Genomic DNA, 14038 nt, shown 5'->3' on the forward strand with positions numbered 1-14038 from the left:
CTGCGTGGTCCCATGGTGTTTATACTTGCGTACTATTGTTTGGACAGATGAACGTGGTACCTTCAGGCGTTTGGAAATTGCTCCCAAGGATGAACCAGACTTGTGGAGGTCTACAAAAAAAAATTCTGAGGTCTTGGCTGATTTCTTTTGATTTCCCCATGATGTCAAGCAAAGAGGCAGTGAGTTTGAAGGTAGGCCTTGAAATACATCTACAGGTACACCTCCAATTGACTCAAATGATGTCAATTAGCCTATCAGAAGCTTCTAAAGCCATGACATTTTCTGGAATTTTTTCCAAGCTGTTTAACTTCTATGGGCTATGTGGGACCCACCTGCGGGACACAGCCAGTGAAATATCAGGGCGGCAAATTGAAAAACAACAATGTCATAATTCAACTTTCTCAAATATACGACTATTTTACACCGTTTTAACCTCTTACATCTAGACGTTCCGCTAGCGGAACACCTGCTCCAATATCCAATGATAGGCGTGGCGCGAATTACAAATTCCTCAAAAATGCAAAAACTTCAATTTTTCAAACATATGACTATTTCACAGCATTTTAAAGACAAGACTCTCCTTTATCTAACCACACTGTCCGATTTCAAAAAGGCTTTACAGCGAAAGCAAAACATTAGATTATGTCAGCAGAGTACCAAGCCAGAAATAATCAGACACCCATTTTTCAAGCCAGCATATAATGTCACAAAAACCCAGAAGACAGCTAAATGCAGCACTAACCTTTGATGATCTTCATCAGATGACACACCTAGGACATTATGTTATACAATACATGCATGTTTTGTTCAATGAAGTTCGTATTTATATCAAAAAACAGCTTTTTACATTAGCATGTGACGTTCAGAACTAGCATACCCCCCGCAAACTTCCGGGGAATTTGCTAACAATTTACTAAATTACTCACGATAAACGTTCACAAAAAGCATAACAATTATTTTAAGAATTATAGATACAGAACTCCTCTATGCACTCGATATGTCCGATTTTAAAATAGCTTTTTTGGTGAAAGCACATTTTGCAATATTCTAAGTACATAGCCCGGCATCACAGGGCTAGCTATTTAGACACCCGGCAAGTTTAGCACTCACCAATATCAGATTTACTATTATAAAAGTTTGATTACCTTTTGTGTCTTCGTCGGAATGCACTCCCAGGACTGCTACTTCAATAACAAATGTTGGTTTGGTCCAAAATAATCCATCGTTATATCCAAATTGCGGCGTTTTGTTCGTGCGTTCCAGACACTATCTGAAAGGGTAAATGGCGCAATTCGTGACAAAAAAATCTAAATATTCCATTACCGTACTTCGAAGCATGTCAACCGCTGTTTAAAATCCATTTTTATGCCATTTTTCTCGTAAAAAAGCGATAATATTCCGACCGGGAATGTCCCTTTAGCTAAACAGAGGAAAGTAAACAAAGCTTTCGGTCGACGCGGGCACGAGCCTGAGTCTCACAGTACTGTAACCAGCCACTACCCAAACCGCGCTACTTTTTACAAAAAAATTTACAAAAATACTCATCATAAACGTTGACAAAATATTAAACTGTTATTCAAAGAATTATAGATGAACATCTCCTTAATGCAACCGCTGTGACAGATTTCAAAAAAGCTTCACGGGGAAAGCACACTTTGCAATAATCTGAGTACTGCGCTCAGAAAAATACATTAGGCAATACAGATACCCGCCATTTTGGAGTCATCTAAAATCATAAATAGCATTATAAATATTCACTTGCCTTTGATCTTCATCAGAAGTCACTTCCAGGAATCCCAGGTCCATAATAAATGTTTTGTTAGATAAATTATGGACTTTATGTCCAAATAATTCCTTGTTTGCGCATTCAGTAAACTACTACCAAATGTAAGAAGCGCGCCGAACATTTCACGACAAAAAGTTATATTTACGTTTGTTGAAACATGTCAAACGTTGTAAAACATCAATCTTTAGGGCATTTTTAACTTAGAACTTCAATAATATTCCAACCGGACGATTCCAGTGTTTTGGAACACAGCTACCTCACGTGAACGCGCGTAATTGTGGCCTGTCATTCTCTCGGTCATCAGACTCCAGGAGGTCTTGTTCGCTCTCTGTTGAAAAAAGCCTGAAGCACGTTCTAAAGACTGTTGACATCTAGTGGAAGCCTTAGGAAGTGCAAATTGAACCCTAAGTCACTGTATACTGAATAGGCCCAGTCTTGAAAAACTACAATCCACTTCCTGGTTGGATTTTTTTTCAGGTTTTTGCCTGCCATATGAGTTCTGTTATACTCACAGATAGCATTCAAACAGTTTTAGGAACTTCAGTGTTTTCTATCCAAATCCACTAATAATATGCGTGTTCTAGTTTCTGAGCCAGAGTAGTAACCTGTTTAACCTGTCTGGGCCAGTGGGACGCTTGCGTCCCACCCTAATCAACAGCCAGTGGAATCGCGTCACGCTAAATGCAAAACCTCATAAATGCTGTAACTTCAATTTCTCAAACATATGACTATTTTACACCGTTTTATAGATACACCTCTCCTGAATCGAACCACGTTGTCCGATTTCAAAAAGGCTTTACAGCAAAAGCAAAACATTAGATTATGTCAGCAGAGTACCCAGCCAGAAATAATCACACAGCCATTTTCAAAGCAACTAGCATGCATCACAAATACCCAAAACACAGCTAAAGGCAGCACTAACCTTTGACAACCTTCATCAGATGACACTCCTAGGACATCATGTTACACAACACATGCATTTTTTGTTCGATAAAGTTAATATTTATATATAAAAACAGCATTTTACATCGGCGCATGACGTTCAGAAAATCTTTTCCCTCAAATGCTTCCGGTGAATTAGCGCTACAATTTACAAAATTACTATTCGAAAACATTGTTAAAATGTAATATTGTCATTCAAAGACTTATAGATTAACATGTCTTGAGTGCCATGTCTTTGCCAGATTTAAAAATAACTTTACTGGGAAATCACACTTTGCAATAAACGACGTGGTATGCCCAGAAAAAAAAGTCTAGGCTATAAATGTTGGAGCCATCTTGGAACGATCAACCATCAAAAATACTATTGTAAATGATCCCTTACCTTTGATTATCTTTATCAGAAGGCACTTCTAGGAATCCCAGGTCCATAACAAATGTAGTTTTGTTCAAAAAAGTTAATAATTTATGTCCCAATAGTGTAAGCGCGCTCCGAAGGCTAGTGAAAATGTACCGTGTGCGTCTGACTTGTCGTCAGGAATGAGCAAAAAAAAATATTTATGTTCGTTCAAACATGTCAAACGTTGTATAACATAAATCTTTAGGGGCTTTTTCAACCAGGGCTTCAATAATTTCCATTGGGACGGTTGCATTGTCTTTCAAAACGTTTCGAAAAGTGAGAGTACCCATGGGCGCCGACATCACAATGGTAATGGCCCATCCCCTGTGACCAAGATAAACAGCCTCTTTCAGTCAATTTTGATAGTAGGAGACTCAAACCACTTTGTAAAGACTGGGGACATCTAGTGGAAGCCATAGGAAGTGCTAAATGATTCACAAGCCCCTGTGTGTTTCAATGGCAAATGTTTGAAGTGATATCCACACATCAGATTTCAGTTTCCTGTCAGGATTTGTCTCAGGGTTTTGACTGCCATATGAGTTCTGTTATACTCACAGACACCATTCAAACAGTTTTAGAAACTTTAGGGTGTTTTCTATCCAAATCAAACAATTATATGCATATTCTAGTTACTGGGCAGGAGTAGTAACCAGATTAAATCGGGTACGTTTTTTATCCGGCCGTGCAAATACTGCCCCCTATCCCCAATAGGTAAACAAGAAATTTATGGAGTGTTGAAAAAACAGTTTTAATGACTCCAACCTAATTGTATGTAAACTCCAGTTTCAACTGTACCTGATGTGGAATAGAGTTCCATGTAGTCATGGCTCTATGTAGTACTGTTCGCCTCCCGTAATCTGTTCTGGAGTTGGGGACTGTGAAGAGACCTCTGGTGGCATGTCTTGTGGGGTATGTATGGGTGTCTGAGCTGTGTGCTAGTAATTTAAACAGACAGCTCGGTATCTTAAGCTTGTCAGCACCACTTACAAAAACAAGTAGTGATGAAGTCAATCTCTCTTCCACTTTGAGCCAGGAGAGATTGACATATATATTATTAATGTTAGCTGTCTGTGTTCATCCAAGGGCCAGCCGTGCTGCCCTGTTCTGAGCCAACTGCAATTTTCCCAAGTCCCTCTGTGTGGCACCTGACCACACGACTGAACAGTAGTCCAGGTGTGACAAAACAACGGCCTGTAGGACCTGCCTTGTTGATAGTGTTGTTAAGAAGGTAGAAACTAGGGCCTGTAGGACCTGCCTTGTTGATAGTGTTGTTAAGAAGGTAGAAACTAGGGCCTGTAGGACCTGCCTTGTTGATAGTGCTGTTAAGAAGGTAGAAACTAGGGCCTGTAGGACCTGCCTTGTTGATAGTGTTGTTAAGAAGGTAGAAACTAGGGCCTGTAGGACCTGCCTTGTTGATAGTGTTGTTAAGAAGGTAGAAACTAGGGCCTGTAGGACCTGCCTTGTTGATAGTGTTGTTAAGAAGGTAGAAACTAGGGCCTGTAGGACCTGCCTTGTTGATAGTGTTGTTAAGAAGGTAGAAACTAGGGCCTGTAGGACCTGCCTCGTTGATAGTGTTGTTAAGAAGGTAGAAACTAGGGCCTGTGGGATCTGCCTTGTTGATGGTGTTGTTAAGAAGGTAGAGCATCGCTTTATTATGGACAGACTTCTCCCCATCTTAGCTACTTTTGTATCAATATGTTTTGACGATGACAGTTTACAATCCAGGGTCTCTCCAAGCAGTTTAGTCACCTCAACTTGCTCAATTTCCACATTATTTATTACGAGATGTAGTTGAGGTTTAGGGTTTAGTGAATAAATGAATTGTCCCAAATACAATGCTTTTAGTTGTGTATTTATATATATGTATTTATTTATTTATATATTTATATATATATTTATATTTATTTATATATTTATATATATATTTATATATATATATAAATATATTTATATATATATATATATATATATATATTTATATATATATACTAAATATATTTAAGTATATATATATATATATATATATATATATATATATATATATTTATATGATATATATTTATATAGTATATATATATATTTATATATATATGATATTTATATATTTATATATATATATATATTTATATATATTTATATATACAGGAAAGGTATTCATAGATGGTTCCTCTCTGGTCTGATCTCCACTGTAAACCTTCATACCACAGGAAAGGTATTCATAGATGGTTCCTCTCTGGTCTGATCTCCACTGTAAACCTTCATACCACAGGAAAGGTATTCATAGATGGTTCCTTTCTGATCGGACTCACCTTGAAAAATTCCCCAGACCTTTCCGGTAAGGGAAGCATATCTGAATTTAAAGGGAATACTTTAAATCTGGGATTACTGTTTCTGTGTTACGGTGGATTAGCCACTAATCTGCCCGACGCCCAGATTCATGGGTCAGGTCTAAGCTGTTTAACATGGAAACCATAACACAGGCTTAGAGACCAGAGTTATTAAATCACAATATTAGCTAGTGACTAGGCCGTCTAGCTAATTCAGATGGATTAGCTAATGCAGTTTCATATTTAGTTGTTTGGCGTAGTGTGAATTCCTAGACAAACCACTGATGACAGGGGTGCTACCAAATGGTCAAAAGTAGTACATCTCACACACACACACACACACTATTATAGTTCCTTTAAGAATATATTGTAAATGCTTTAGATGACATGGCCCCTCTTCTCTCCACGTTTGTATTCCCTCAGGTTGCCATGTGAGAGACAGGCCAATGTCCTATATAGTGCAATAACCATAGGGCTCAGATTATGAGTAGTGCACTTCATAGGGAATAGGGTGCCATTTGGGGGACAAGCCTGTTCTGAGCTGTGTTGGAAGGAAATGAAGAGCAGACAATTAAGGAAGTCTGTTGTGGTGCCACTGGGGCATTAGATTTATCTCTCTCTGTCTGTTGTGGTGCCACTGGGGCATTAGATTTATCTCTCTCTGTCTGTTGTGGTGCCACGGGGCATTAGATTTATCTCTCTCTGTCTGTTGTGGTGCCACGGGGCATTAGATTTATCTCTCTCTGTCTGTTGTGGTGCCATGGGGCATTAGATTTATCTCTCTCTGTCTGTTGTGGTGCCACGGGGCATTAGATTTATCTCTCTCTGTCTGTTGTGGTGCCACGGGGCATTAGATTTATCTCTGTCTGTTGTGGTGCCACGGGGCATTAGATTTATCTCTCTGTCTGTTGTGGTGCCACGGGGCATTAGATTTATCTCTGTCTGTTGTGGTGCCACGGGGCATTAGATTTATCTCTCTCTGTCTGTTGTGGTGCCACGGGGCATTAGATTTATCTCTCTCTCTCCAGCCACTTGTCAACACAACACTCAGGTTAATACTGTCCCCAAACTCAACTTCTCCCACTTCACATAGCTGCTCTCCTACCAGACGCACACGCACAGCACACACACACACACACACACACACACACACAGAGAGAGAAGGCCTACAGAAGCGCACGCACACGAAATACAACACACCACACGTACAATTAAGGAAGTCTGTCTGCTGTGGTCTCTCACTTTTTTTATTATTTCCTCCGTTGTCTTGGCGGTACATGTGTGAATACATCTAGTCGCTGGGCCAAATGAGGGGGCTACATTGAGACGTGTTGGTGTGGAAACGCCACAGCTAATTTGGCCTCATCAGCCCCATTTTGTTATGCATCAGTATAGTAAAAACGTATGTTTCTCATTTCCTACGGAAATACAATCATTCTATTGTCTTTTCTGTCACATCTTCAGGTTCAGCTGCGACCTTCTCTACCAGCTGTTTTTTTTTTAAGAGCAAGGCCTGTATCATTGACCTTGTGGATAATGTTTTAGGTCTGTGACATTGTTTTTAAAAACAACGTTAAAAAGAGTATAATCAACCTTTTTTAAAGAGACATCTTCAGTTGCTCTAAGCCTTAGGAATGAAGACGAGGAAATGAATTAATTTAAGAGCATTGGGACTTGACCTGAAGGCCGTCTTTATTAAAACATGAAGGCCGTTTGGCATGTGCCTGACAGCGTTTCCTCTGAACTAAATCCTAAGGATTGGCTCTGGGGGAGAGCGCGTGTTTTTCAGGTCTCTTTTAGGGCAAGGTCACTAATCACATGAGCTTATTTCAGAGGCCTGTACGCATCGTAGGGTTGCGAAAATCCAGTAATGTTCCCAACATTCCCTGGTTTACCAGAAATCCTGGTTGGAGGATTCCCATATTTCCTACTTATTCCCTCGTAATTCCAGAAATCTTCCAACCAGAATTCCTGGAAAAACCAGGGAGTTTTGGGGAAAGTTACCAGCCTTTATCAGGTGTCCGAGTGCTGATCTATGATCATGTCCCCGCGTTGATGACTGGACCAGGCGCGGTAAAGGCCGTCTCGTTGATGACTGGACCAGGCGCGGTAAAGGCCGTCTCGTTGATGACTGGACCAGGCGCGGTAAAGGCCGTCTCGTTGATGACTGGACCAGGCGCGGTAAAGGCCGTCTCGTTGATGACTGGACCAGGCGCGGTAAAGGCCGTCTCGTTGATGACTGGACCAGGCGCGGTAAAGGCCGTCTCGTTGATGACTGGACCAGGCGCGGTAAAGGCCGTCTCGTTGATGACTGGACCAGGCGCGGTAAAGGCCGTCTCGTTGATGACTGGACCAGGCGCGGTAAAGGCCGTGGCGTTGATGACTGGACCAGGCGCGGTAAAGGCCGTGGCGTTGATGACTGGACCAGGCGCGGTAAAGGCCGTGGCGTTGATGACTGGACCAGGCGCGGTAAAGGCCGTCTCGTTGATGACTGGACCAGACTCTGTTTAGGACACAGGCTGCACCTTGCAATCAATAGGCTACGTGTTACATGTTAAGGTTCTTTGACTTATCGTTTCAATTAGTGATTGTGCAATTATGTACAAGTAGGCTGAATCATCAGCTTCCTGTTCCATCTGCAGCCTATGGCTGCCTGAATACATAATTAACTTAGGTTGTTTAAGAGCTCAGGGTAAAATAGGAACTCAGAACTTCAATTCATTAATGAGTAAGTGCCGCACTAATAGCACACTATATTGAAGATAATGTTAAATACATTTTTATGTAGGTGTAATAATCCTATATATTATAAGTATTAGTTTCTTTTCATTTTGTATTCAGTTTGCACAGTACGTATTAATTCATCTGATCTCCAGTTAGATGTGCTGTACCCTAACAGTTGTTTTAACCATGTCTAATGGAATTAACAAGTTTTCACCTAAGTGTTTAAAAATCACAATTAATAATCGCAATTGCAATATCTGTCCCCCCCCCCCCAAAAAAAAAAAAAAATCACAATTAGATATTTTGTCCAAATTGTGCTGCCAGAGTATCATGTATTACCACGATCACATTACTCAGCACCTTAGAACAGGTTATGATCCCAGCTTCCACTGGAGGAAATGAAACCCCTTAATGAATTCACCTCTACTGAACCGGGGAGTGGAACGACACACACTCACTACACAGGGAGGTCTGACAAAACACACCAAACGTACAGGGATCAACACGAAGGCTTGTCGGACAACTGCGAATACAGATTTCAGTTGTCCAAATGGGCAGGTAAAAATATAAAAAGAATCAAACAATTACTCTGATCAGGCTAATGCACAGCAGGGTTAACATTCTGAGTAAATAGCTTATTCCTATTACAAAAAAATATATTTTATGTTGACACATAGCAAGAGAACAATGAAACATCGCTAAGAGTCTATATTATCAAAGCATCGCGAAATATCCGTTCAGAAAATTATTCCCCCCCCCCCCCCCTTGAATGTCAGCTGATCTGGGCCATTAAACTAAACCTATTTTTATAGCGGATAATTCAGGCTCTTGTTGTTTTATAAAAACTCACCGTTTCTATTTCCTGTCCGTTTGACCTGTCCGATTTTCAAGCCGCTTTTCAGTTTAATGCTCGCTACATTTCTCCTGCCGCGCTATTTCCTGATCAAACACTAAATGTGCCTAGAACTCTCTGTTAGAGTATCTCAGAAAGTTAACTTGTTTTCGAATAAACCAAAAACATGACAGAGAATAAATAAATAGTAAGATATAGAAATCGAATAAGAAATTTAAATAAACCAATGCTCTATAAGACAGAAATGTGTCAACCAAAAGCCCGATCCTACTTACAGAAGTATTATAAAAGCATTAAGACAAAGTTATGAGGAGTATTTTCCAAACTATTCGAATAAAGTTTGTCCTTAAGTTGTAGCTTTTAAATGGGAATAATTATGAAAGTCGGAAGTCCATGCTATTTTCAATCACCATATTTAATTTTTGAATTACATAGTTTAGGTCCACAAAAAGTAAAATTGCGTAAACGAAACCAAGAATAGAAATATCTATTGAGGAGTCAAAAGAAAACTGAGGCTTCGCCGGAGGAGAACTGGTGAAATAAATGGTGTAGTTGGCCTGGCAATGTGCAACCTAGCTACAACACATATAGATAGACTACTGCACATCTCTATAGTACCACAGATGGACCCAGACTACTGCACATCTCTATAGTACCACAGATGGACCCAGACTACTGCACATCTCTATAGTACCACAGATGGACTACTGCACATCTCTATAGTACCACAGATGGACCCAAACTACTGCACATCTCTATAGTACCACAGATGGACCCAGACTACTGCACATCTCTATAGTACCACAGATGGACTACTGCACATCTCTATAGTACCACAGATGGACCCAAACTACTGCACATCTCTATAGTACCACAGATGGACTACTGCACATCTCTATAGTACCACAGATGGACTACTGCACATCTCTATAGTACCACAGATGGACTACTGCACATCTCTATAGTACCACAGATGGACTACTGCACATCTCTATAGTACCACAGATGGACTACTGCACATCTCTATAGTACCACAGATGGACTACTGCACATCTCTATAGTACCACAGATGGACTACTGCACATCTCTATAGTACCACAGATGGACTACTGCACATCTCTATAGTACCACAGATGGACCCGGACTACGACACATCTCTATAGTACCACAGATGGACCCAGACTACTGCACATCTCTATAGTACCACAGATGGACCCGGACTACTGCACATCTCTATAGTACCACAGATGGACCCAGACTACTGCACATCTCTATAGTACCACAGATGGACCCAGACTACTGAACATCTCTATAGTACCACAGATGGACTCCTGCACATCTCTATAGTACCACAGATGGACTACTGCACATCTCCATAGTACCACAGATGGACCCGGACTACTGCACATCTCTATAGTACCACAGATGGACCCAGACTTCTGCACATCTCTATAGTACCACAGATGGACTACTGCACATCTCTATAGTACCACAGATGGACTACTGCACATCTCTATAGTACCACAGATGGACTACTGCACATCTCTATAGTACCACAGATGGACTACTGCACATCTCTATAGTACCACAGATGGACTACTGCACATCTCTATAGTACCACAGATGGACTACTGCACATCTCTATAGTACCACAGATGGACCCAGACTACGGCACATCTCTATAGTACCACAGATGGACCCAGACTACTGCACATCTCTATAGTACCACAGATGGACTCCTGCACATCTCTATAGTACCACAGATGGACCCAGACTACTGCACATCTCTATAGTACCACAGATGGACTACTGCACATCTCTATAGTACCACAGATGGACTACTGCACATCTCTATAGTACCACAGATGGACTACTGCACATCTCTATAGTACCACAGATGGACTACTGCACATCTCTATAGTACCACAGATGGACTACTGCACATCTCTATAGTACCACAGATGGACCCAGACTACGGCACATCTCTATAGTACCACAGATGGACCCAGACTACTGCACATCTCTATAGTACCACAGATGGACTCCTGCACATCTCTATAGTACCACAGATGGACCCAGACTACTGCACATCTCTATAGTACCACAGATGGACCCGGACTACTGCACATCTCTATAGTACCACAGATGGACTACTGCACATCTCCATAGTACCACAGATGGACCCGGACTACTGCACATCTCTATAGTACCACAGATGGACCCAGACTTCTGCACATCTCTATAGTACCACAGATGGACTACTGCACATCTCTATAGTACCACAGATGGACTACTGCACATCTCTATAGTACCACAGATGGACTACTGCACATCTCTATAGTACCACAGATGGACTACTGCACATCTCTATAGTACCACAGATGGACTACTGCACATCTCTATAGTACCACAGATGGACTACTGCACATCTCTATAGTACCACAGATGGACTACTGCACATCTCTATAGTACCACAGATGGACTACTGCACATCTCTATAGTACCACAGATGGACTACTGCACATCTCTATAGTACCACAGATGGACTACTGCACATCTCTATAGTACCACAGATGGACTACTGCACATCTCTATAGTACCACAGATGGACTACTGCACATCTCTATAGTACCACAGATGGACTACTGCACATCTCTATAGTACCACAGATGGACTACTGCACATCTCTATAGTACCACAGATGGACTACTGCACATCTCTATAGTACCACAGATGGACTACTGCACATCTCTATAGTACCACAGATGGACTACTGCACATCTCTATAGTACCACAGATGGACTACTGCACATCTCTATAGTACCACAGATGGACTACTGCACATCTCTATAGTACCACAGATGGACTACTGCACATCTCTATAGTACCACAGATGGACCCAGACTACGACATTTCTATAGTACCACAGATGGACCCAGACTACTGCACATCTCTATAGTACCACAGATAGACCCAGACTACTGCACATCTCTATAGTACCACAGATGGACCCAGACTACGGCACATCTCTATAGTACCACAGATGGACCCAGACTACTGGACATCTCTATAATACCACAGATGGACTACGACACATCTCTATAGTACCACAGATGGACTACGACACATCTCTATAGTACCACAGATGGACTACGACACATCTCTATAGTACCACAGATGGACTACGACACATCTCTATAGTACCACAGATGGACTACGACACATCTCTATAGTACCACAGATGGACTACGACATTTGCACATCTCTATAGTACCACAGATGGACTACGACATTTGCACATCTCTATAGTACCACAGATGGACTACGACATTTGCACATCTCTATAGTACCACAGATGGACCCAGACTACTGCACATCTCTATAGTACCACAGATGGACTACGACATCTGCACATCTCTATAGTACCACAGATGGACCCAGACTACGGCACATCTCTATAGTACCACAGATGGACTACGACACATCTCTATAGTACCACAGATGGACCCAGACTACTGCACATCTCTATAGTACCACAGATGGACTACGACATCTCTATAGTACCACAGATGGACTACGACATCTCTATAGTACCACAGATGGACTACGACATCTCTATAGTACCACAGATGGACTACGACATCTCTATAGTACCACAGATGGACCCAGACTACTGCACATCTATATAGTACCACAATAGACCCAGACTACTGCACATCTCTATAGTACCACAATAGACCCAGACTACCTCACCTCTATAGTACCACAGATGGACTACTGCACATCTCTATAGTACCACAGATGGACCCAGACTACTGCACATCTCTATAGTACCACAGATGGACTACGACATCTGCACATCTCTATAGTACCACAGATGGACCCAGACTACTGCACATCTCTATAGTACCACAGATGGACTACTGCACATCTCTATAGTACCACAGATGGACCCAGACTACTGCACATCTCTATAGTACCACAGATGGACCCAGACTACTGCACATCTCTATAGTACCACAGATGGACCCAGACTACTGCACATCTCTATAGTACCACAGCTCCAGAGTAGAACAGGCTACTAGAAAATATTTTTGGCTCCACTAAATAGATTTAGTTAATGGCATGATTCCTCTCATCCCTCCCGTAGCATGCGAGCTCAGACAGACAGACAGACAGACAGACAGACAGACATTTTGTCTATTAGGATACTGGTCTTGACAAATCAGGCTGCCGTAGCCCAGCTTCCCCAGATATATTTTTAAATAAAAGGCTAACCAAAAATGCCGCTTCACTGGTGATGAGTTGTGGTATTGTGTAGTGTACTGTCATGTATTCATCTGTCATAGTACTCTCTCTCTCTCCTCTCCTCCTCTACCAGGCTATAACAGCTCAGTGTTCTGTTGTATAACTCTCTCTCCTCTCCTCCTCTACCAGGCTATCATGGCCCAGCTGCCCCAGGAGCAGAAGGCTAAGATCGCTGAGCAGGTGGCCAGTTTCCAGGAGGAGAAGAGCAAGCTGGACGCTGAGGTGTCCAAGTGGGACGACTCCGGCAACGACATCATCGTCCTGGCCAAGCAGATGTGTATGATTATGATGGAGATGACGGACTTCACCAGGTATGGAGGGGGGTTGTGTCTCTCTCTCTCTCTCTCTGTGTCTCTCTCTCTCTCTCTCTCTCTCTGTGTCTCTCTCTCTGTGTCTCTGTGTGTTGTCAGTACAGAGGGATCTGTCTGATCTGTAGTAGGTCTTCTCATGCAGACGTCCCAGCTTCAATAAAAAGCCAGTTGAGAAAAGGTCCGTAGTAAGTTGGTCTGTCTGGCCGGTCGAGGCCTGTAACTGGACCGTAGTAAGTTGGTCTGTCTGGCCGGTCGAGGCCTGTAACTGGACCGTAGTAAGTTGGTCTGTCTGGCCGGTCGAGGCCTGTAACTGGACCGTAGTAAGTTGGTCTGTCTGGCCGGTCGAGGCCTGTAACTGGACCGTAGTAAGTTGGTCTGTCTGGCCGGTCG

General features: G+C 42.0%; 1 protein-coding gene across 2 annotated transcripts in view; it reads left to right on the forward strand.

Annotated features, from left to right (window-relative positions):
* ctnna1 (catenin (cadherin-associated protein), alpha 1) overlaps window positions 1-14038 on the forward strand; it is a 247642-nt gene that overhangs the window by 164953 nt on the left and 68651 nt on the right. For both annotated transcript variants that reach the window (XM_045717824.1, XM_045717825.1), the window contains exon 16: window positions 13467-13648. In XM_045717824.1, the coding sequence (XP_045573780.1) occupies window positions 13467-13648 (182 nt within the window). The remainder of the gene's footprint in view (window positions 1-13466; window positions 13649-14038) is intronic.

Source organism: Salmo salar, chromosome ssa05 (genome assembly GCF_905237065.1).
Source record: "Salmo salar chromosome ssa05, Ssal_v3.1, whole genome shotgun sequence".
Taxonomy (NCBI): Eukaryota; Metazoa; Chordata; class Actinopteri; order Salmoniformes; family Salmonidae; genus Salmo; species Salmo salar.